This window comes from Podarcis erhardii (assembly GCF_964252035.2).
Source record: "Podarcis erhardii genome assembly, chromosome: 17".
Classification (NCBI taxonomy): domain Eukaryota; kingdom Metazoa; phylum Chordata; class Lepidosauria; order Squamata; family Lacertidae; genus Podarcis; species Podarcis erhardii.
In genome coordinates, this window is record NC_138515.1 from 6,535,734 (window position 1) to 6,559,816 (window position 24,083).

The 24,083-nt window shown below is 48.5% G+C and overlaps 2 protein-coding genes across 2 annotated transcripts in view; both read right to left on the reverse strand.

Annotated features, from left to right (window-relative positions):
* LOC309332351 (phospholipid phosphatase 3-like) overlaps nucleotides 1-20,524 on the reverse strand; it is a 33,689-nt gene extending 13,165 nt beyond the window's left edge. Inside the window, exons 1-3 of the mRNA XM_081845509.1 lie at nucleotides 19,751-20,524; nucleotides 4,941-5,098; nucleotides 2,910-3,190 (exon numbers count right to left, since the gene is read on the reverse strand). Of these exons, the coding sequence (XP_081701635.1) occupies nucleotides 2,910-3,190; nucleotides 4,941-5,098; nucleotides 19,751-19,949 (638 nt within the window). The 5' untranslated portion in view covers nucleotides 19,950-20,524. The remainder of the gene's footprint in view (nucleotides 1-2,909; nucleotides 3,191-4,940; nucleotides 5,099-19,750) is intronic.
* TNFSF14 (TNF superfamily member 14) overlaps nucleotides 8,893-24,083 on the reverse strand; it is a 134,959-nt gene continuing 119,768 nt past the window's right edge. Inside the window, exon 5 of the transcript XR_014152076.1 lies at nucleotides 8,893-9,285. The gene's annotated coding sequence lies outside the window, so the exon portion shown is untranslated. The remainder of the gene's footprint in view (nucleotides 9,286-24,083) is intronic.

Here is a 24,083-nt window from a genome sequence, read left to right on the forward strand (position 1 = left end):
GGGTTTCGGCACTCGCGCATGTGCAGAAACACAAAATGACATCACACGCATGTGCAGAAGCGCTGAATCACATCACGCGTGTGCAGACGCGGCGCTTCAGGCTGCGAACGCTGCGGGTTGCGAACATGCCTCCCACACGGATCACGTTTGCAACCCGAGGTATGACTGTATATGACTGTATATGATTTTGCTACCACAAATGGCAATGATGGCTGCCAACCTGGACAACTTTGAAAGGGGATTAGACAAATCCTTGGAGGAAAGAGCTATAAATGTTGGCTATATACCTGTCTACAGGATGAGAGTAGCGGGGATCAGTGCCAGTGGAAATGACAGGGAGCGAATTGTGTGATCCGAGATTTCCCTACCCCTTTGGTTCAAAATGACTGCATGAGGCATACCTGCCAGAGTTCACCTGCTACTTCACAGCACTTCTGATGCACCCCAAAATCTTGCTGCCCCCGTGACTGCTTGGATTACATGCACTGCCAGGCTGGCTCTGGTCCCAGGAGAGCATGAGAGCAGCACAGGTAGGTCAAAGTCAAGGCCCAACTTGTTCAGCTTCCAAACTCAGTTTCCAAACACCGACTTAGATATCTCCGAGTAGATAACAAATAGGGCATGAAAGTGACAGCCCTTCTCTCACATTTGTCTCCTGCACCTGGCACTCAGAGGTGATAGTTTCTGCACGTAGCTGCCAGGTTTCCTATTTCTCATTGTCCAGATTATCCTGTCTAATGCAACAGAATCTTTCCCAGATCTTGAGATGGTAGCCAGATATTCTGGCACCAAGTGTCCCTGTGTGCCAAATCTCATGACCTCAACTCCCCCCCCCCCTTAACTGAGACCTGCAAAGGATAACTTGTGCTAAATTCCATTGAGTTCCTCAGTAACTTCCCCTAGGTTGGAATTGACATTTAAAATCCTCAATTGACTTTTAAAATCCAGGTAGTTTGAAAAGACACCTATATGAAGCTGCCTGGATCAGCTTCGGAGGCCCTTCTCACGGGCCCACCATATGACTCAATTAGATTGGGAGGCAGTAGAGACAGGGCCTTTTCAGTGGTTGCCCCATTTCTGTGGAACTCTTTCTCATGGGATACACACTTGACTCAATCATCACTGGCTTTTCAGTGGGCCTTGAAAATCTACTTATTTTAATCTGCTTTTAACTAAGATGCTGGGCCATTAAAAAAACAATAATAATTGTTGAAGCCACTGCTGATTTCACTTCATTTTAAACTGGCTTCATTAGATAGCTACTGTGCTATATAATATTTCAGACTGCTGTTTTAAGTTTATTAACAGAATATATTTTTTATCTTTTGTTTTTTCTATAGGAGCCGCCTTTGGAGGGCCCTGCCCTGGAAGAAGGCACAGAAATATTTGAAATAAATAAATAGAACTAGCTGTCTCAGCTGTAGCAGAGAGGTCATGATGAACATATCCCAGTCCCTGGAATGTATGCTATAGACTTATGCTAGCTTCTAGACATCTCCTTGAAAGTCCCAACCTTGCTCCTCCCATCTCCTTTGCCTTTCAGAATCTGGTAACCTCTTACTTAGATTACTGTTATGTGTTATACATGGGGCTGCCCATCAAGTTGGTTCAGAAATTTCAGCTGGTGCAGAATTCAGCAGTCCGGATAAGACAATTTGAGCATATTACACCAATCCTGGCCCAACTGCCCTGTCTGCAAATTAGTTTCTGCGCCCAATTCAAAGAAATAGCAGGCTTTCAGCTTTCAATTTTTTGTGGCGCCAAAATCTGGCACCCCCACCTTTTGCCTTCTGTTCTAAGTCACTGTTGCAGGGGGCCCTGTGGCACCCAGTGTGGGTGAACCGGTTGCGCTCCCCTAAATCCGCCTCTGATTCAAAGTGCTGGCTTTAACCTACAAAGCCTTAAATGGCTGAGGAGGTGCTGTGGTTTAAGCCAGTGTTCCCCAACCTTGGGCCTCCAGCTGTTTTTGGACTACAACTCCCATCATCCTTGACCACTGGTCTTGCTAGCGAGGGATGATGGGAGTTGTAGTCCAAAAACAGCTGGAGGCCCAAGGTTGGGGAACACTGGTTTAAACCACTGAGACTCTGGGGCTTGTTGATCAGAAGGTCGGCAGTTTGAATCCCTGTGACGGGGTGAGCTCCTGTTGCTCTGTCCCAGTTCCTGCCAACCTAGCAGATCGAAAGCATGGCAGTGAAAGTAGATAAATAGGTGCTGCTGCTGCAGGAAGGTAAACGGTGTTTCCGTGCACTCCGATTTCCGTCACGGTGTCCCGTTGCGCCAGAAGTGGTTTAGTCATGCTGGCCACATGACCTGGAAAGCGGTCTGTGGGCAAATGCCGGCTCCCTTGGCCTGAAAGCCAAATGACTGGACTTAACCATCCAGGGGTCCTTTACCTTTACTGCCTCTTCCCAGCTGAACTGACCCAGACCCTACAATCATCATCAGAAGGACATCCCTCTTTGAGAGAGAGGAGACGTCACCATACACACTGTCAGGGAACTGACATCTGAGCGAGAGGTGGAGGCTAGGCTCCAAAGCGATGCAGGAGAGGGGACCAGCAGGGGGGAAGGAATTCAGCGTAACACCAGTAGAGAAGGGAGGAAGATGGAGGATTCAGAGAGAGGGCTCCAAGACTCTTCACCTGAGACCAGTGGAGAGAGCATGGGCACGCCTCTGCCCACTCCTTCATTGCGCAGAAGAGTCCCGCGCAGGGAGAGTAGGCGGAGACTTGGCGTCAAACAGCTTCTATGTTGGAAGCGGTTCAAGAAACGCCCACTGACGGATTCTGCAAGCGACTGAACGGCCACGGAGTGAAGGCTGTCAGCCAAGGCATGGTTAGCCAGGCGATCTAGCCAAAAGTAACAGCAACTTACTTACAAGTAACCCTTTATAACCATTACACACACCTAGCTTCTTTCTCCTCTGAGGGGCCACCAGTGCAGATGTAGTCCTCCAGGTATCCAGCAGAGCAGTTGATGTGAGCAAAGTCAGGCCTGCAGGCGGCCAGGAAGTGTGGACGGAGGCGGCCCACAGCAACCTTGGCCATGTTGGTTAGTGACTGGCCCACGGTGCAGCCAAAGAGGAAGGCCCCAATCTCCTTGTAGAGGGCAGCCACGTAACGGTTGGAGACTATGGAGCGTGAGCTGTGGGGCAGGCTGTACACACGGCAGCTTTCGCCCAGGGTGATCTGCGTTGGAAAGAATGAAAGAAAAAGAAGAGTTTGGATTTGATATCCCGCTTTATCACTACCCGAAGGAGTCTCAAAGCAGCTAACATTCTCCTTTCCCTTCCTCCCCCACAACAAACACTCTGTGAGGTGAGTGGGGCTGAGAGACTTCAGAGAAGTATGACTAGCCCAAGGTCACCCAGCAGCTGCATGTGGAGGAGCGGGGAAGCGAACCCGGTTCACCAGATTACGAGACTACCGCTCTTAACCACTACACCACACTGGCTCAGAACAGAGAAGGTGGTCCGGCTACAATTCCAGCGCTGGCAGCGGGGCACATTTCTTAATGGCAAGCAGCGATTCGCACTGTCCCAGCCATCAAGAAGCTGCCCTTGGGCTAGCCAATCAGAACCAAAGGAAAGGAAATTTTTTTTACTGAACCTAGCAAACGGGTTACATGGGCGTCCACAGAGAACAGCTTCCACACTAGCCAAATCAACAATGAATATGGCTGGAAAGAAACTTTCCTCTTTGAACTAAGTTTGGCTACAGCACTGGAGAAAAGGGTGCATGTGTCAGGTTTCAGGGGCTCAGCTTCCTGTCCCCCCCCTTTGGCAGTAGATAAGCAGAACACAGTAAAAGGAGTCTCTTACCAGTTAGAAATTTTAATGATCATAAAGGTAAAGGGACCCCTGACCATTAGGTCCAGTCGTGGCCGACTCTGGGGTTGCGGCGCTCATCTCGCTTTATTGGCCAAGGGAGCCAGAGTACAGCTTCCGGTTTGTGTGGCCAGCATGACTAAGCCGCTTCTGGCAAATCAGAGCAGTGCACGGAAATGCTGTTTACCTTCCTGCCAGAGTGGTACCTATTTATCTACTTGCACTTTGACGTGCTTTTGAACTGCTAGGTTGGCAGGAGCAGGGACCGAGCAACGGGAGCTCACCCCATCGTGGGGATTCGAACCGCCAACCTTCTGATCAGCAAGTCCTAGGCTCTGTGGTTTAACCCACAGCACCACCCGCATCTTTTTAATGATCATAGCGAGAGAACAAATAATCCATTTCCTAGGAATGAAGGTGCTCCCAATTAAGGGTTACACCCACTTTCTCCCTAGTCACCCACGTCACTACCACACCTTGTAACCTGATCTCGCAACCACTGCGCTTCCTGAGCAGCCGCCTTATCTGCTCTCCTTGACCTTGGGCTGAGTGGACGGACGCTTTCCAGAAAAGTGAGTCTGTTAACTCTCTCTCTCCCAGTGCTGCTTCTCCTAGCTGTTCCCCATCCAGTACTTCCCAGCTTCTGCCTTCTGAACTATCCCTCTGCCAACCACTGTTCCAAATCTATACTGTCCCACTGCTGCTGGGAAGATTCAGGATACATTCCTCCTCAAGTGCAGCCTCCTCAGCATGGCCCCTGACAGCATGCTGCATGAAATGGAGATGGAGAGTCATCTGTGCTGGAGGAAAACAGAAGAAGGGCTCCTGCAAGGAACCGTAAGGGAATATTGTGTGGCATCAGGATACAGGTGATGTGATGTTCTAGAAGGGGGTCTGGTGGGGAGAGGGGAGAGGGGAGAGGGTCTTGTATACCCTGAGCTCTTCAGAGGAACCTGGGGTGGAAAGGCATGCAATAAATGCATGCAAGAAGACAAATAAGCAGAATACTATGGTCGGGTGGGTGGTGTTTTGCTGCCAGGAACAAGGCACGGCACAGGATGTTAAAGGACAAAAGGGCACGGTTCCCTCCCTCATTCCCCTGAAAGACTCACCACTAGACAGGCAATGAGGATTCCCACGGAGATGAGCACAGAGTCGCTGACGGTCTCAGCACGCTGCAGGGGGTACCTGATGCTGCTGTCATTGCAGAAGAAGCCGCGGCGCATAGGGGAAACGAGGCCAACCTCGCAGATGAAGAACGGAATGGATGCTGCAGCCAAGGAAGCGGGCAAGAGAAAGAGCAAGTCAGGGAGAAGGAAGGGTTCTGAGATCCACAGCTGTGGTGGCCAAGGCTGGAGGCTGAGGGCTGAGCTGGGACCGCAAAGCCCAGCGTTTTGTAGATTACAGATCTCCCTACCTACCTATGTAATGCTAGTCCCCAGCATCCCATCTGTCTTGCCAGAGCAGTTATCTCCTGCTTGGACTCTGCAATGCGCTCTACGTGGGGCTACCTTTGAAGGTGACCCGGAAACTACAACTGATCCAGAATGCGGCAGCTAGACTGGTGACTGGGAGTGGCCGCCGAGACCACATAACACCAGTCTTGAAAGACCTACATTGGCTCCCAGTACGTTTCCGAGCACAATTCCAAGTGTTGGTGCTGACCTTTAAAGCCCTAAATGACCTCGGCCCAGTATACCTGAAGGAGAATCTTCAACCCCATCATTCAGCTCAAACACTGAGGTCCAGCTCTGAGGGCCTTCTTGGTATTGGCGCCCTCCCTTCAGATGTCAAGGAAATAAACAACTATCTGACTTGTAGAAGACATCTGAAGGCAGCTCTGTTTAGGGAAGTTTATAATGTTTGATTTTTATTGATTTTTATTATTATTATTATTATTATGATGATGTTGGGAGCTGCCCAGATGGGCGGGGTATAAATAATAAATTATTATAACATTATTATTATCCTACTGTAAAGGTAAAGGGACCCTAGACCATTAGGTCCAGACGCGGACGACTCTGGGGTTATGGCACTCATCTCGCTTTACTGGCCGAGGGAGCCGGCGTTTGTCGACAGCTTCCGGGTAATGTGGCAAGCATGACTAAGCTGCTTCTGGCAAACCAGAGCAGCGCACGGAAATGCCGTTTACCTTACTGCCAGAGTGGTACCTATTTATCTACTTGCATGTTGACATGCTTTCGAACTGCTAGGTTGGCAGGAGCAGGGACCGAGCAACGGGAGCTCACCCCGTCATGGGGATTTGAACTGCCGACCTTCTGATCAGCAAGCCCAAGAGGCTCAGTGGTTTAGACCATAGCGCCACCCGCATTCCACGATTATCCTACTGTAGTATGAGCAAAAAAAACAACAAAACAGAACCCAGGATGGAGCTATGCAAACCGGGGACTTGCTTGATTCTCAGTGGCTGGGGTCTCCAGGGAATCACAGAGTTGAAGCAGACCACAAGGATCATCTAGTGGCTTCTAGCCCAACCATCTGCAATGCAGGGATCTCTTTTAACCCACAACCCTGAGATAAAGGGTCTCATGCTCTTCCAACAAAGCAGATTTAGCCCCAGTGGTTTGCAACTAGGAAGACTTCTGGGAGACAGCTGTGGGAAGGAAGCAGATTTGACTGACAGGAGAGAAATGGTCCACAAAAATAGGTTCTTCCATCCATTCCATCAAATCCCCTGGTAAGAAACAACTGATGTCTGCCACACACTGGGGACTGGAATGTGAAACCAGGCATGTTAGAAGCCCTGGGGCAAACATGGAACAAGGTGTTTCAGCCGCAGCTCTTTCTGCCCAAGAGCTTGGCCCATGGGACACAATGTGTGTCATTTGTCCTAATTAACACTAGGGCTTTGGCATAACGAACTCCCCACTGCACCCTGAGGGATCACCAGTTACCACACCCAGGGCTAGTATTGGTGCAACACTTAAGAACCCAGGAAGAACTGTTAGAAATGACCCCATTGGCTCATATACATGGCAAAAGCTTTCTCAATGCCAAACACCTACTTGACGTTTCCACATACACTGAAGATGACAGGCAACATTTGCTAGGACTTTCCAATCAGAAGGTCAGTGGTTCGAATCCCCGCAACGGGGTAAGCTCCCGTTGCTCGGTCCCTGCTCCTGCCAACCTAGCAGTAGATAAATAGGTACCACTCCGATGGGAAGGTAAACGGCGTTTGCCAAAAGCGGCTTAGTCATGCTGGCCACATGACCCAGAAGCTGTACGCCAGCTCCCTCAGCCAATAAAGCGAGATGAGCGCCGCAACCCCAGAGTCGGTCACGAGTGGACCTAATGGTCAGGGGTCCCTTTACCTCCCTCATCTGGGATTCAGGGGTATACTGCCTATACTGTGGAGGTTCCATGCTGCTTTCATGGCAACAGACTCCTCCATGGATCTGCCTGGTGTAATGCTTGGTTTTCATAAGGCAACATTTGCAAGGGGAGCCCAAGTCTGCTTCTCTGCGGCACTTTCCATATCCCTCTGCAGTCTTGTGAATAAGCACACAAAATAACTAGCCTGCACAAAATATTTACAAGCCTTTTAAGAGGTTAGCAGCCAGCAGGGAACAGCAGAAGCCCCCTTCCCTCCATGGTCGGCAAGGAATCAAGAGGCCGGAAGTGGGAAATGCCTTTCAACAAGACGGAGATGGGGAGATGGTGGAAGAGCAATCTGTTTCTCCTCCATCAGCTTCCTTGATTATCATGCTAGCTGTGGGGGAAGAGGTTTTGCTTCCTCTGCAACTAGCATGGAAACCAAATGGACTGGCAGAGCAGGGACCTGCCCCACCTGCGGGAACACACTCCCACCCTGCCATCAGTTGTCTGTCGCTGGAACTGTTAATTGGAAGTATAACCTCTGCTTGTGCATTTCAGTGGGTTATTGTAAAAAGAAGAAGAAGAGGAGTTTGGATTTGATATCCCGCTTTATCACTACCCGAAGGAGTCTCAAAGCGGCTAATATTCTCCTTTCCCTTCCTCCCCCACAACAAACACTCTGTGAGGTGAGGCTGAGAGACTTCAGAGAAGTGTGACTGGCCCAAGGTCACCCAGCAGCTGAAGGTGGAGGAGCGGAGATGCGAACCTGGTTCTCCAGATTACGAGTCTAACGCTCTTTCAGTCTGACTGGATTCAGGATTCTTTTCTGAGAAAAAAGGAAGGAAGGAAGGAAGGAAGGAAGGAAGGAAGGAAGGAAGGAAGGTGCAGCCCAACACATTTTGGGTCAAACCGTTCTTTGGGGACAATTCACATTCTTTATTCCTGTCACCAAGTAATGCTACTTTTTTTTTGGTTTCCTACGTGGGGGACTTGGTAGCCCTTCAAGCTATTGTTGGGCCTGAACTCCCATCAGCCTCAGCCCATGCTCAAGGACATGGGTAGGCAAACTAAGGCCCAGGGGCCAAATTCGGCCCAATCGCCTTCTAAATCCAGCCCGCGGATGGTCCAGGAATCAGCGTGTTTTTACATGAGTAGAATGTGTCCTTTTATTTAAAATGCATCTCTGGGTTATTTGTGGGACATAGGAATTCGTTCTTTTTTTTTTCTCCTTTCCAAAATATAGTCCGGCCCCCCACAAGGTCTGAGGGACAGTGAACCGGCCCCCTGCTGAAAAAGTTTGCTGACCCCTGCTCAAGGATGATGGCAGTTGTAGTCCAGCTACATCTGGAAGGCCCAAAGGCTCCCCAGCCATGCCCTAGTAACTGACTCTGGCTCCACCTGCCAGATGGGTGGGAGAGGATCAGCATGGGTGGAAAGGACTTGCTTGGACCCCCCACCTTCCAACATACAAGGCATGCAGACCCAACTCCCTTCTCAGCTACTGCATGGATGCTACAGATGAAAGAACAACACAACAGGAAGCAGTCATGAAACTGAGTCACTAGAGCAGTGGTTTTCAACCAGCGTGCCATGACACACTGGGGTGCCTTGAATGATGGTCAAGGGTGCCGCGGGCAACACTGGCCTCTGTCCCTCTTTTCTTCCCTCCCTCTCTCCTTTGATGTCCTCTTGCATCTCTGCATCCCAAAGGCTGGGTTGGCTGTTTGTTGATATAAACTCTCCAGTGTGATGTAGTGGTTAAGAGCGGTGGACTCGTAATCTAGTGAGCCAGGTTCACTTCCCTGCTCCTCCACATGCATGGAGGAGCGGGGAAGTGAACCATTCATCACATGCATGGTGAATGGTGCCTCTGGGGCTGGCCAGGGGGTGCTTCCCAGGCCCCTGTGGAGCAGTGTGAGGAGGCACCTCTCTTTGGGGTGTGGGGGGTGGCAGCAGCTGCCCTGAGGACTCCCAAGGAGAGGGGAGAGGAGTGGAGGCTGAGGGAACTCTCCACAAGGAAGGGTGTTTGAAAAAGGGTGAGAGGCTGCTAGCTCTGTAGGCAAGGGGTGACAGAACTGGGCTCCTGAGCCCCACAGGGGTGCTGCAGAAAGAATGGAGCTGGTCAAGGGAGCTGTGGACTCAGAAAGGTTGAAAACCTTTGCACTAGAGTATGGGAGTGGGAAACGTTGGCCAAATTCCCATGTGTGATCAAGAAGTTGAGTGGATGGGCCTTGAGCAAGTTGCTCTCTCTACTTTAGCCTCCCTAGAAGTGCTCCCTGGAAGAGGAGGAGACAAACGAAAGGTTTTTAAAAAGCAAGAAGGTCCCTGTAGGGTGTGAGTGGTCCAGCAAGGGTCAAGTTGCACAGACAGCTGTGCCGCAGGAGACACCAAGGCGAAGACACCCATAGCCCAAAACAATCAGGGTTCTCTGTCAAACAGCCAAGCCTTTTGGCATCTGCTGAGCTCGGCACATGCAAAGAGCTCTTTGAGAAGGCTCTGGTTTTCCAGCGGAATCCGTTGGACTCCTGCCATTCTGTCCTTCTCAGGGGCAGTGAGATGGATGTGAAGGTTTGCAGCGGGGAGAAGGAAGAGGGCTAAATTTAGTTGGGCAAAGCAACCAACACAAAGAGCTCAAGGACCTGAGCCACAGATCTGGGGTGGATCAGTGTCTGCTCCAGCCAGAGACACCAGAGAAACATGGGCCTTGCCTCCTTGGAGTAGTCCGCTTACCAGAGCACGTCTCTTCAGATAAAGCCATGGAGTGAATGAGCTCTCAACCCAGATGGAACTACCGTATTTTTCGCTCCATAAGACGCACTTTTCCCCTCCTAAAAATAAGGGGAAATGTGTGTGCATCTTACGGAGCAAATGAAAGCGGGAAGCAGGCGGGAAAAGCCCCCAAGAGCCACACATACGCTCCGCGCGGCTCTTGGGGACTATTCCCCGAGGAGGGAGAAGGGACTGACTGGCTTTTAGAGGGAGAAAGCAGAGGGGGGGGAGTTTTTAAAGGGAGCGCTGAGCAGAGCCTGGGATGCATACAGGCTCTGCTCAGTGCTCCCTTAAAATATATATTTTTTCTTGCATTCTCCCTCTAAAAACTAGGTGTGTCTTATGGTCAGGTGCGTCATGGAGCGAAAAATATGGTATATTTATGGCAGGGCCAGCAATGGCCATTTGGCTGCTAGTGGCCAAACAGAAAATGCCCTTATCTCCTCTGCTGTATACCATACCTCTGCACCCACCTTTGCGCACCTGCCCACTGCCACCCAGCAGCAACGGTGGGCACACAAGGGGGGTGGGCACAGTGGAAGATGCAGCAGAAGAATGGCACCAGTGGGCATGAGGAGGAGGCAGCGGCGGCCAATAAGCTCACGAGACAAATCTGCCACCTCTTCCAGGTATTGAGAGCCTGCTGCCCTAATGCAACTGCCTCACTTTGCCTGGTGGGCAGATCAGCCCTGGAGGGACAAGAGAACCACATCCATTTGCTTATGAGCTTGCAGCTGGGAGATCTGTGGACTGACTAAAGATCACCACACTTTCTTTTAGAATGGAGGGGGGAGTACCTGTGGCTCTCCAGATGTAGCTTAGACGAGAAATCTGAAAAAACGTTAAAGAAGGATACAAATTTTTTTATGTACGCAACAGCAGCAGCAAGAATTCTTATAGCAAAGCATTGGAAGACACAAGATGTACCCACTCTGGAAGACTGGCAGATGCAAGTAATGGAATATATGGAGATGGCGGAAATGACTGGCAGAATCCGAGACCAGGGAGAAGAGTTGGTGGAAGAAGACTGGAAGAAATTTAAAATCTATTTACAGAAACACTGCAAAATTTTTGAATGTTAATGACGTTGGAATGAAACGAAGTGGTTCTAGCAATATGGTTAGAAGTTATAATATGTGAGGATAAATAATTAAGGGTAAATTAAGAGGGTATGAATTTGCTGAACAAATTTTTAAATGGAATACAAAAAAGGGAGGTGCAAGGAAGTCATGAAAATAAGTAAATGAGTGGTACGATAGTTGAGATTTTTATTTTTTCCTTTTAAATTTTGGTTTTTGTCTTTTTGTTGGTGTGTGTGTTTTTGTTTTGTAAATTTCTTTTTGTAAAACTTAATAAATATTATTTTTTTAAAAAAGAGAGAAATCTGAAAAAACGTATCTCAGCGCAAGACCCAAGAATGCAAGTACAGTGGTACCTCGGGTTAAGAACTTAATTTGTTCCGGAGGTTCATTCTTAACCTGAAACTGTTCTTAACCTGAGGTACCACTTTAGCTAATGAGGCCCCCCACTGCCGCCATGCCGCGATTTTTATTCTCATCCTGAAGCAAAGTTCTTAACCCAAGGTACTATTTCTGGGTTAGCGGAGTCTGTAACCTGAAGCATCTACCTGAAGCATCTGTAACCTGTACAATCATACCTTGGATCCGGAATGCCTTGGTACTCATGATGTTTTGGCTCCCAAACGCCGCAACCCCAGAAGTAACTGTTGCGGTTTGCAAATGTTCTTTGGAATCCGAAAGTCCGACACAGCTTCCGATTGGCTGCAGGAGTTTCCTGCAGCCAATCGGAAGCCGCGCTTTGGTTTCTGAATGATTTGGAAGTACAATGGACTTCCGGAACGGCTTCCGTTCGACTTCCAAGGTACGACTGTAGGCTGTACTCGTCTTCCATTTATTTATTATGATTAATTCTTACAAATATATCTCCCCCGCCCTTATAAAAATAAAAAAGGCCTTGCTCGTCATCTCACAATAAACTTTCCAGCTTCCCACAATAGCCCTCTTGCTTGAAATAATCACTACCCATCTCACCTTATATGGTGCCTCGGCCCTCTCAATGCATGCAGAGATTCCCTGGCACTAGGAGAGGGCTATTAATATACAGGGCTCTTGGCTGCACTGAGACAGTCACACTGCCTTGCTTGGTCAGCTGCCCAGAGCAAAGGGCTCAGGTGTTGCGGTCCAGAGAGGGAGAGGCCCAGTGACTGGGTGCCAGGGCTCCCGGAGGATATATCTAAAGAGAGAGAGGACTTTCTTGCGACCACAAGGCACGAAGCACCCAGTTGGCCCTGCGAGCTGCGGATCTGGAACTGCCGTCCTTTGACTTCTTTCACTGTTGCTCTGCGTGACTGCAAACCTTCACGCTAGAGTTCCAATTCCCTGTTATGCAGCTGCCCGTTACACCTCAGTCTCCTAGATGGAGCTGCTTCGTGCCAAAGGGACCTGCTCTGTGCCCTCGGCGACATTCCTCTGGCGTTCTTCTGCTGGGTGTTGCTCCGGATCTGTTGGGAACAAGTGGCAGCCTGCCTGGCCCCCTCCCACAGCAACGCCCAGGCGAGCAAGACGCAACCTGTGGTGCTTCCTCAGTGCAAGGGGGGGGGATAGAAAAAGAGGGCTGGGCCTGGAAGGAGGCGAGGGGACACCCGCAGGGGTTGGGAACACTGCCAGGCAGGGGGCAAAGCAGGTGTGCTGGACCACCAGGACTAAAAAACCAGGAGCCTCTTATTCTGTGACCCATTGGGGAGAGACACTTGATGGAAACTTTGTTTGTCCAACAGTCTACTTCCCACCAACCAAAATTCCAGCTCCACCATGGCTTTATTCCCCAGTGGCCCACTCTCAGAACGAGGAGGAAGTACTGGATACCAGCCTCGCTTGGCTAGCACTCTACAGTGGTACCTTGGCTCCCGAACAAATCGGCTCCCAAACGCCGCAAACCCAGAAGTGTTCTGGTTTGCGAATGGTTTTTGGAAGCCGAACGTCCGTTTTGGCGTTCAGCATTGTTTCTGGGGCCAATCAGAAGCTGAGCCTTGGTTTGCAAATGTTTTGGAAGCCAAACGGACCTCCAGAGCAGATTGAGTTCGGGAACCAAGGTACCACTGCACTCTCTTCCTCAAGTGGGGAAAGGGGGCAAATGAGGACAAGATTAACAGCAATGTGAAAACGCAATCCATGCTTTGGAACTCCCTGCCTGGTTCACTGTACTCATTTCCGGCACATGCTAAAAACATTCCTGTTTAGGCAAGCCTGCCTAGATGTTTAGAAATGCTGGTGTGGATTTTAAACTCTTTTACCATTTTAACTTTTTGTATTTTTTAAAAAAAGTATTGCTGTCATTTTTTCCTGGATTTTCTAGTTTTGTATACTGCTTTGAAGTTTTGTTTTGTTTGTTTTCAAACAATCGAACAGTATATAAATTTCATGTAATCAATAAATAAATTACTTTTCTACAGTATCACACATTTCAACTCTCAAAATGTCAAGGCCTACTCCCCAATTCGTACTAGTCTGATTTCCCCATTACTTCATACGTACAGGACAATTTTACACCTCTCTGCTGCTCTCGGATACCAATCTTGCTGCAACGTACAGTGGTGCCTCGCAAGACGAAATTAATTCGTTCCGCGAGTTTTTTTGTCTTGCGATTTTTTCGTCTTGCGAAGCACAGACTTTGGAAAAGCTTCAAAAATACCAAAGTCTTCAAAAACCTCAAAAAAGGCTACCACACTGCGTGCTATGAGTTGCTCCTCGAAGTGAATGCACGGTTTTAAGAAAAAGGAAACAAACTTGCAAGACAAAGGAAACAAACTTGCAAGACGTTTTCATCTTGCGAAGCAAGCCCATAGGGAAATCCGTCTTGTGAAGCAACTCAAAAAATGAATAACTCTTTCGTTTTGCGAGTTTTTCATCTTACGAGGCATTCGTCTTGCGAGGTACCACTGTATAGTGTTGCTAGGGACGCAGATGGTGCTGTGGGTTAAACCACAGAGCCTAGGACTTGCCGATCAGAAGGTCGGTGGTTCGAATCTCTGCGACGGGGTGAGCTCCCGTTGCTCGGTCCCAGCTCCTGCCAACCTAGCAGTTCGAAAGCACGTTAAAGTGCAAGTAGATAAATAGGTACCGCTCCAGCGGGAAGGTAAACGGCGTTTCTGTGCGCTGCTCCGGTTCGCCAGAAGCGGCTTAGTCATGCTGGCCACATGACCCGGAAGCTGTACCCCGGCTCCCTCGGCCAATAAAGCGAGATGAGTGCCGCAACCCCAGCGTCGGTCACGACTGGACCTAATGGTCAGCAGTGCTCGAGATTCATAGGATGTCCTGGGCCACAAATCACTTTTTTTAACATGAATTGTTAATACATGTTTAATTTGGTGTTTACAATAAAAATATTGGTACCATACTTCAGTTTTCAAAACACTCTACCCTTTATTGTTAAACTCCTTAACATATTGCTTATCCTTAGAATGTACTTTGAGGCTTCAAAGTACATACATTTCAATAATCCTTGTGTGTCAACCGGATACAAAAAATGGCACCCAGACTTGCAAATGGAGAATCTTTAAGCGCAAAATGCACCTGCTAATTTCAAACCCTGGTTAACAACACTTGTACTATTGTTATGGCACTAGAATGAGGTGAACCCTCTGCCCATAAACATCTACAGCCAGCAATTAAGGATCTTACTTCCTCCGCCATGAACTAATAGGATACCCTTAGGCAATCTACTCTCTCAGCCTCAGTTGCCATATCTGCAAATTGGGTATAACACAGCTGATCTAATTTACAGGTTTGTTAAAAGTTTTTTTTTTAAAAAAAAAATCTAGTGGACGTTAAGCCATTTGAACACCCTAAAGCACTATATAAATACTTGCCTTTATAGACAGAAGCCCACTGAGACACAGGCTTCCTTGAACTTTATGGAAACAGATAACCTTACCATGGCAGTGATGGTATAAGCAGTTCCTCTCCTTTCTTCCCTTCTCTCCCTTTCCCTCTGCTACAACTACAGCTTACAATGCAACAGACCAACTGTTTTTTCAGGTGTTTTTACCTCAAAATAATGTGTTTTTAAACACAAAAACAAACAACAAAAAACCATCAAATGCATTCTATGCCTTGCTCATGATCTTCTCTTAGGCCTCTGGTTGGCCACTGTGGAAAACAGGATGCTGGGCTGGAGAGGATGTCCTTTTGAGATATCCAGTAAAGGGACATTTTTCCACATGTGGTGGGACTGTAAAATCATAAAGAAATACTGGGAAATGATTTATAATCAAATGAAGATGTTTAAAATAAACTTTGTTTAAAAAAACCAGAAGCCTTCCTATTAGGTATTATAGGAGTGGATCTACCAAAATCACAAAAGAATTTATTTATGTATGCAACTACGGCTGCACGGACATTATTAGCACAATGCTGGAAAGAAGAAGGAGTCCCAGCTAAAGAAGATTGGCAAGTTAAATTAATGGAATATGCTGAAATGGCAGAATTGACAATGAAACTAAGAGGAAGAGATGACAATGAACTTAAGGAAGAGTGGAAGGTGTTTATTGCATATATACAGAAGCATTGTGCACAGGTTAATACATTAGCAGGGTTTTAAAGTTACTTGTAATTTTGTTATGAATGGATAATAAGTAATTTAAATAAGGTCTCAAACTGAACAATGGACATGCAGTATATTGATAAATTATGGAACCAAGGAAGGGACTAGAGGGAAGTCAATTTGCTTTGTTTGCTTTGTTTTTGTACAGTCATATCTTGGGTTGACGTAGCTTCAGGATAAGTATTTTTGGATTGCGCGCTGCAGTGACTCAGAAGTAATGGAGCGCGTTACTCCCGGGTTTCGCCGCTCGCACATGCGCAGATGGTCAAAATGACGTCACACACACGCGCAGAAGCGATGAATTGCGACCCGCGCAGACGTGGATTGCGTTTGCTTCTGGATGCGAACGGGGCTACGGAATGGATCCCGTTCGCATCCAGAGGTACCACTGTATTGTTTTTTGTTAAATCAATAAATTGTTATATAAAAAAAGGAGAGATATCCAGTAAATATTTCAGGTGACTCACGTTTCCCTCTTTTGGGGCCCATGGGCCCATTTGCAAACTGCAAAAACTGCTATGGGTACCACACCAAACACCTCACACCCAACCTATTGCATTAGCCCCTGAAAGGCCTGATTTCATCAGAGGGAAGGGCAAGGAACCCTATGGACAATGGGGAAGGCCTCTGTAGGCACACGCAGAGTGGCATATTGGTGACATCCGGGCCAGAATAACCAGGGAAGCATGAAAGAAGACAGACGTTGGTTCTTGCACGACACACTGCCTCAGCTTTCTTTGTTCTACAGCGGAAGACTCTTGCCCTTGCTGCAGCAGAGAGGTGGGGATTGAACGGGGCCACCCTGTCCCCTGTCCCGCTAGCAGCTAGAGCAGCGATAGGCAACCTACTGCCCGGGGGCCAGATCCAGCCCAATCGCCTTCTAAATCTGACCTGCTGACAGTCCGGGAATCTGCATGTTTTTACATGAGTAGACTGTGTCCTTTTATTTAAAATGTGGGGCCTGCCTGGTGTTTTTACATGAGCAGAATGTGTGCTTTAATTTAAAATGCATCTCTGGGTTATTTGTGGGGCATAGGAATTTGTTCATTCCCCCCTACAAAATGTAGTCCGGCCCCCCACAAGGTCTGAGGGACAGTGGACCGGCCCCCTGCTGAAAAAGTATGCTGACCCCTGTGCTAGAGCTATGGTTTCCAAACCCCAGTGGCTTCCACTTCCCATCAGTCTCAATTCTCAAATGCTTCTCTCCTGACACCTCCTCCCTCCTCTACTTCCAAGCTACTTCCAGTTGGGAAGCTGGCCAGAAAACAATTTAAAGAGACGGGAGCAAGAGTTCTCTGGCTGAGCTGGGATTCGAACTTGCGTTTCCTGCTTCTGAGCCCAGCCCCTTGATCAAGGTGCCTTCCCAAGTTTCCCCTCAACTCCCTTATGTATTCATCAACACCATCCAGCAGGTAATAAAGGGGTTGTGTAAACCCCAAATCTGGTATTGGGGGACAGAATTGAGTTCTCTGGGAAAATCAGTATTAATTAAACTGCAACCAAGTAAGTTTCTAGCCCTGAGGTTTTGGAGCAATGCTTTGGGAGCAAATGGGCTGTGCCTGGGGGAATGGCATAAGCCAGAAGTGTTGCTGGATTAGGTTTCTAGGGGTTGAGTTTTGAACCCCCAAAGCTTCTTGCCTTTCTCCATACTTTGCTGAATCAGAAACCAACATTTGCATTAAACCACGCAGAGCAAGCTAAAAGTAAGATAGGGTGGCTGGGTGCCCTAGGGCAATCACTCCACCATGACATTTCATTAAACTCTGACCATAGGTTTATTACCTGCCCGCAGACTGTCTCGCCAGAGTGGTGCACGCTCTAGTTATCTCCTGCTTGGACTACTACAATGTTCTCTATGTGGGGCTACCTTTGAAGGTGACCCAGAAACTACAATTAATCCAGAATGCAGCAGCTAGACTGGTGACTTGGAGTGGCTGAGACCATATAACACCGGTCCTGAAAGACCTACATTGGCTCCCAGTACGTTTCCAAGCACAATTCCAAGTGTTGGTGCTGACCTTTAAAGCCCTAAATGGCCTCGGCCCAGTATACCTGAAGGAGAGTCTCCACCCCCATCGTTCAGCCCGGACACTGAGGTCCAGCGCCGAGGGCCTTCTGGCAGTTCCCTCACTGGGAGAAGTGAGGTTACAGGGAACCAGACAGAGGGCCTTCTCGGTAGTGGCACCTGCCCTGTGGAACGCCCTCCCATCAGATGTCAAGGAAATAAACAACTACCTGACTTTTAGAAGACATCTGAAGGCAGCTCTGTTTAGGGAAACTTTTAATGTTTGATGTTTTATCGTGTTTTTAATATTCTGTTCGGAGCTGCCTTGAGTAGCTGGGGAGGACCATCCAGATAGGCGGGGTATAAGTAATGCATTATTTATTATTATTATTACTGATTACACCAGGGCTTAATCGAGCAACTGTGCCCCATGGGCCAGGCATCTGAAAATCTAACACCTAAGGGAGAAACTAGATGTTATCACAACCCTGTGATTCCTTACAAAAGCACAGATTTCAGGGGTAATTAACCCTTCTCCACTCACCAGTTCTCCCCCATGACCCATGACCAGAAATATGCCTGACTGGGGAAAGAAGGGGAGGGGTGGTTTGGGAAAAGCCCTGCCCTTCCACCCACCAGATCTCCTCTGAAGATGACCCCTCCTCTGTATTATCATTAACCAGGAAAGCTGTATGGGCTCCTTCTCATGCGTAGTTCTGCCCTGAAGGCAGCCTCCTCACCTTGACTCAAGGCAAGGTCACCTCTGATCACAAACCGGGTGCCTTGGGTACTTCCATGTGCACACCTTTGCAATGTGTTGCTAAAAGTCGTCCAGGGAGGAACAGGGCCAAAAGTCAGGAATAAAAGCTGAAGTACTTCCAATACAAAGATGTGTGTGTGTGTGTGTGTGTATCAGGATGTTTTAATCATAGCAGTTGCCCATCAGGAATCATGCAATGGCATCTGGAACTAAAGAGCCAGACAAGAAATGCCACTGCTACAATACCTCAAATCCTCCACATGGCTTCCAGGTATCCAGCATGGTCCCTGAGTGGCTGGAGGAAACACAGCCAGATGGGCGGGGTATAATATATTATTATTATTATTATTATTATTATTATTATTATTATTACTACTACTACTACTTCTTAGCTGGGATCTCAACAGCAGCCTCTGGCCCAACAACTCAAAGCACTGGTCAAAAGGGTAAAGAAAGAACTATGCTTCTGTTAGTGTCTTAAACTTGATTCTCAGTGGGAAAGAGATTAAGGTATTCCTGTACTAGCTGGGCTGAATATATGGAGGCTTAATGTCCCTTGCAGGTGGCGCTGTGGGTTAAACCACAGAGCCTAGGACTTGCCGATCAGAAGGTCAGTGGTTCGAATCCCCGTGACGGGGTGAGCTCCTGTTGCTCAGTCCCTGCTCCTGCCCACCAAAGCACATCAAAGTACAAGTAGATAAATAGGTACCGCTCCAGCGGGAAGGTAAACAGTGTTTCCGTGCGCTGCTCTGGTTTGCCAGAAGTGGCTTAGTCATGCTGGCCACACGACCCAGAAGCTGTACGCCAGCTCCCTCGGCCAACAAAGCGAGATGAGCGTCGCAACCCCAGAGTCGGCCACGACTGGACCTAATGGTCAGGGGTCCCTTTACCTTTACCTAATGTCCCTTGCAGTGGTTGCCAAGGATCAAAGCAAAGTGCTCCATTAACTACAATAATATTTGGGCAGAGTGTTGGGCTGCACATGTTCCGATTTAGATAGACCCTTCTAGCTTGCAGAATTGGCATCAGTCAGACTCTTAATATCAGGGTTGTAGGTTCGAGTCCCAGGTTGGGCAAAAGATTCCTGCATTGGAGGGGGTTGGACTAAATAACCTTCAGGGTGCCTTCTAGCTCTATGATTCTGTGAAAAGCTGGAGAAATGAGCACTGGCTGCCTGGTGATCTTAATACTGTACCAAGCTCCATGCTGCATTACCAGATGTGCAAATAACCAGAAGGTGAAATGAGCTACACGCCATAAGACGCCAACACAAACAGAAAAATTAAGCAATTGCAAATCACTAATTAGGGGGATTAAGAGAAACCTTTGCCTGGATTCAGGATTCATCTCGAGAAAGCTAATTGGCAAATTCCCACTTTCCTGGTTACCTGGCCAGTAAAATCCCAGCCCCTCCGCGCCCCACTCACCCACGAGCAGGCACACGACATCCACAGCCACCAAGGTCTTCCTCAGCGCAGCTCTGGGAGCAGCGAAGTCCCCAGCTCGGGATCTGGGCCTCCGCACCGTCACCTGGACGTCGCCCTGGTGGCGAGGCCAAGCCAGAGGCTCCGCGCTGAGCGGCTGCCGGGACAGGGCGTGGAGGAGCGCGTCGGGATCTTTTTGCATGATCTTTGCAGAGCAACCTGCCGCTGCGGGATCGGGCGGGATCCAGCTCCTTAGTCCATGCGGTTCAAACCCAGTCCGGAGCCTCGGGTCCCTGGGGGAGGAGAGCAGAGCCGCGCTGGGGTTCAGTCACCGGGGAGGAAGACGCCAAGTCTTCTAGTCCCTGGTGAGAGCGGCTGGAGAGGGCAGAAAGCAGGACTTGGAGCGCCAGGGTGGGGCAGGGGCTCCCGTCGGCTCCTGGAAGTCCTCTGCAATCCGGATCTTCTCAGAGATCGAGGGAGGGGGGGAGGGGAGGGCCGCCTGGCAAGGAGCGCAAACAAACAAACAAACAAAGTTTCCTCGCCTCTGCATCAGCCCTGGAACAAAGAGCAGCTCCGGTGGCGCTCAGGGCGCACGAGAGCGCACGAGAGCGCAGCAGCCTCGGGCCGGGGCCACTTGGGAAGGACCCCTGGCGCCTCTCCCCACGAGGCGGGGCCAAGGAGCGGGGCCAAAGTCCGGCACGACGGGGCGGACGGGCGGCGGAGGGAGAGCCAACCCCGCGCTCGCCGGCCCCGAAGGCGCTGGGCGAAGCTTTCCTCCGGGTCCCCCCGCCCCCGAAATGCTCGGGCAACCCGATGGGGCGGAGCGAGCGCGTCCCGTCGAGGGGCGGAGCGTGTTCGGGGGCGGTGGCTGCAGCGGCAGCAGCTGCCTCGGGGCAGAGACCCACCTGGGCGTCGCTCCTCCAGGCCCGGAGCGAGAAGCGAAGCGGGTCTCGCCCACCGCCCCTTTTCCAGCTTGGCCTGGTCCACTCTGGTCGCTCCTCCCGGCGCAGCCCCGCTCCGTCCAGGGAAAAGGAAGCCGGATGGGATCCAAGCCGCATCGACTTGGAAGCGAGCTCCCCGGGTTCAATCGGAGCTGCTCCCGACGAAAGCCAGCCGAGCCGTTGGCTCTCAGTTGTGCTGCCACGTCCGAGGCCGGAGGGAGAAGGCGCTGCGTAAAAGCCAGGGGAATCCCAGCCATTTCTCGCTGCCTTGGGAAAACTGTGTTGGTAGGGTAGAAGGGAGAAGTTGCAACTGGCGAAGTTCTCCCCCCGTCCCCCCCCAAGGACAAAAGTGCTGTCCTAGTCTGGGCCTCCGCACAGTCCATCCTGTGGACATGAGGTGTAGCGCGCTAAACCTCATCAGTGGGTCCCAAAAGTGGGTTACAAGTTAAAATTCAGTATTAAGAACAGTTAAAACAAATTGCAGTCATGAGATTTGTGTGTGTGTGTGTGTGTGTGTGTGTGTGTCCTGAGAGCACATGTCTCATGTGTCAAAGGCCGGGGGAAAGAGGCGGGAATTCTGGACTTTTTGACTCTGGTGCATATTTCTGTTGCCATGGGTATTAGAAAAAGGCACTAAATTTTAAAAGCGCCCAGTTTAAGCGACAGCTGTAACGAAAGAATAAAGAATGCACTCTTTGGATTTAGAAGGGGGTCCTGGAGCTTTCCCACATGTGACATGTTTGAAGTCAGTTGGCGTTAACCTGTGGCCCCGATTTGATGTGTCAATTGCTTGATTTGGGGTGGTGGTGGCACAAAACGGGTTTGTGGCACAAAACTAGCACCAAACTTTGGTATCAGTTGGGTGGGGTCCGGAATTTTGGGGTCACACATTAATGAAGCTACATCAGCTGAATTCCAGCTTGAGAAAGGTGAATGTTTTTTTACCAAAAATGGCCAAATACGGAGGCTGGTAGTAAGACCAAATGATGGCAGTTCATCACCAGTATGATGATAGTATGAAGCCCCTTTCCTTCCCCAGCTTTCTTCATTCTGGCGGCTTAATTTTGTGTGTGTGTGTGTTGCTGCTGTTTAACAAGAGGATAGAAATCCTTGCCAATCTACCGCAAGCTGCAGAGTTCTGAAAGTAATTCCAAGCTACGTACCTTCTGCCTATCACTGTTCTAGAGCAGGGTGCATCCTGTGTAAGGATCTCGTTCCCACTTTGGGGTGCTTGTTGATCTAGTCCTGTCGTTACAGGACCAAGTGGCCTTTGTAGATCAGAGCACCTTTTATCACCTTAGGCTTATACTGTATACCAGGGGTCAGCAAACTTTTTCCACTGTCCCTCGGACCTTGTGGGGGCCGGACTATATTTTTTCTTGGGGGGATGAACGAATTCCTATGCCCCACAAGTAACCCAGAGATGCATTTTAAATAAAAGCACACATTCTACTCATGTAAATACACCAGGCAGGCCCCACAAGTAACCCAGAGATGCTTTTTAAATAAAAGGACACATTCTACTCATGTAAAAACACGCTGATTCCCAGACCGTCCACGGGCCAGATGGAGAAGGCAATTGGGCCGGATTCGGCCCCCGGGCCTTAGTTTGGCTACCGATGCTGTATACCATTGATTGAGTTTACTTATATGTCACTTTCCCAAACTGGCTCACAGCAAACCTTCCAAAAATGCAAATATATGAAATACAGAGCAAATTATATATATATATATGGCCAGAAACCAACAATTTCTAAATAGGGAAGCTTTTTAATGTGTAATGTTCTATTATGGTTTTGTATATGTTGGAAGGAATCCAGAGCGGCTGGAGCAACCCAGTCAGGTGGGCAGGGTTCAAATAATAAAATTATATTATAAATAATATAATTATTTTTAAGAAAACTGGTCTAGGTTTATGTACGTAAATGCAAAGCAAAATACAAGTTAACTGACAATAAAGTTTCTGGTACTGGTCTTCCTACATTCCAAGGAGCCTGACTTGAATGCAGTCCATTTAAAAAAAACCACATTTTAATTGACTCTTAAAAAAAATTATTTTATTTTAACAAAGTAATAATCAAATAAATAAGAATAAAAATGTACACCCCACCACTGACACCATTCCTTTGTAACTATCCAACCTCCCAAAATTTCAATACCTCTTGCAATGGTCTGACCCCTTTCCGTTTTAACAGTACAAATTCTACAAACACCCTCCATATCTCCTCAAAATCATTTCTCCTGCATATTCCTCATCTTACCTTAATGGCACATGTTAATTTATCATTAATAGCTATATCCCACACCTCCCCACACCACTGAATGCAGTTTAGAGGGGAGAGGTCCTCTCATCAGGCTAGATGATGTACAGCTGGCTGCTACATCCTTACTCCAGAGTAGAACGCAGGTGGAACTGTGGTCTAAACTACTGAGCCTCTTGGGCTTGCCGATCAGAAGGTCAGCGGTTCGAATCCCTGTGACTGGGTGAGCTCCCGTTGCTCTGTTCCAGCTCCTGCCAACCTAGCAGTTCGAAAACACGCCAGTGCGAGTAGATAAATAGGTACCACTGCGGTGGGAAGGTAAACGTGCCAGAGAGATGGCCTTCTAAGTGATGGCACCACTGTGGAATAGCCTCCCTGCAGAGGCTTGCCTGGTGCTCTCTTTATGGTCATTCCTGCACCAAGGCTTCATTAAAAACAGTCCCAGTTAGTAACATTTTACTTTTTATTGTTTCCTGTGGCTGTACATTTATTTATTTATTTACTTTGATCTTATTCTCTCTACTGGAGTTTCTTTGCTGCAAGTTTTTATCTTAGGATACCGGGGTACCTTGGTTCTCGAACGACTTAGTTGAACAAATCAGCTCCCGAACACCAAAAACCCGGAAGTAAGTGTTCCGGTTTTCAAATGTTTTTCAGAAGCCGAATGTCTGACGCGGCTTCCGCTTGTGTGCAGGAAGCTCCTGCAGCCAATCGGAAGCCACACCTTAGTTTTCAAACAGTTTGGGGAGTCGAACGGACTTCCAGAACGGATTAAGTTCGAGAACCAAAGTACCACTGTATTGTTATTTTAATTGCATGTTAGCATTTTATGCATGTGAGCTGCATAGAAAACAAACTATGTATGTAAGTATAGTTTAACAACAAAAATGACAACACTTTTATGTTACCTGGGAGGGTAATTTGAATTTGCTAATGATACCCAAATGCCTTTTGCTCTGTAGCATTCTGTTTCTTTAGAGATGGATCAGGAGAGAGAGCACAACTTCACGAGTAATGATTTTATGGTTGTTATCTCTACAACATGGGAGAATTCTGATCCACATGATTTACTTTAACGTGAATTTTCCAGGAGGAAGGTCTGATAGCTATTTGGCAGACCAGTGTTTCTGCATT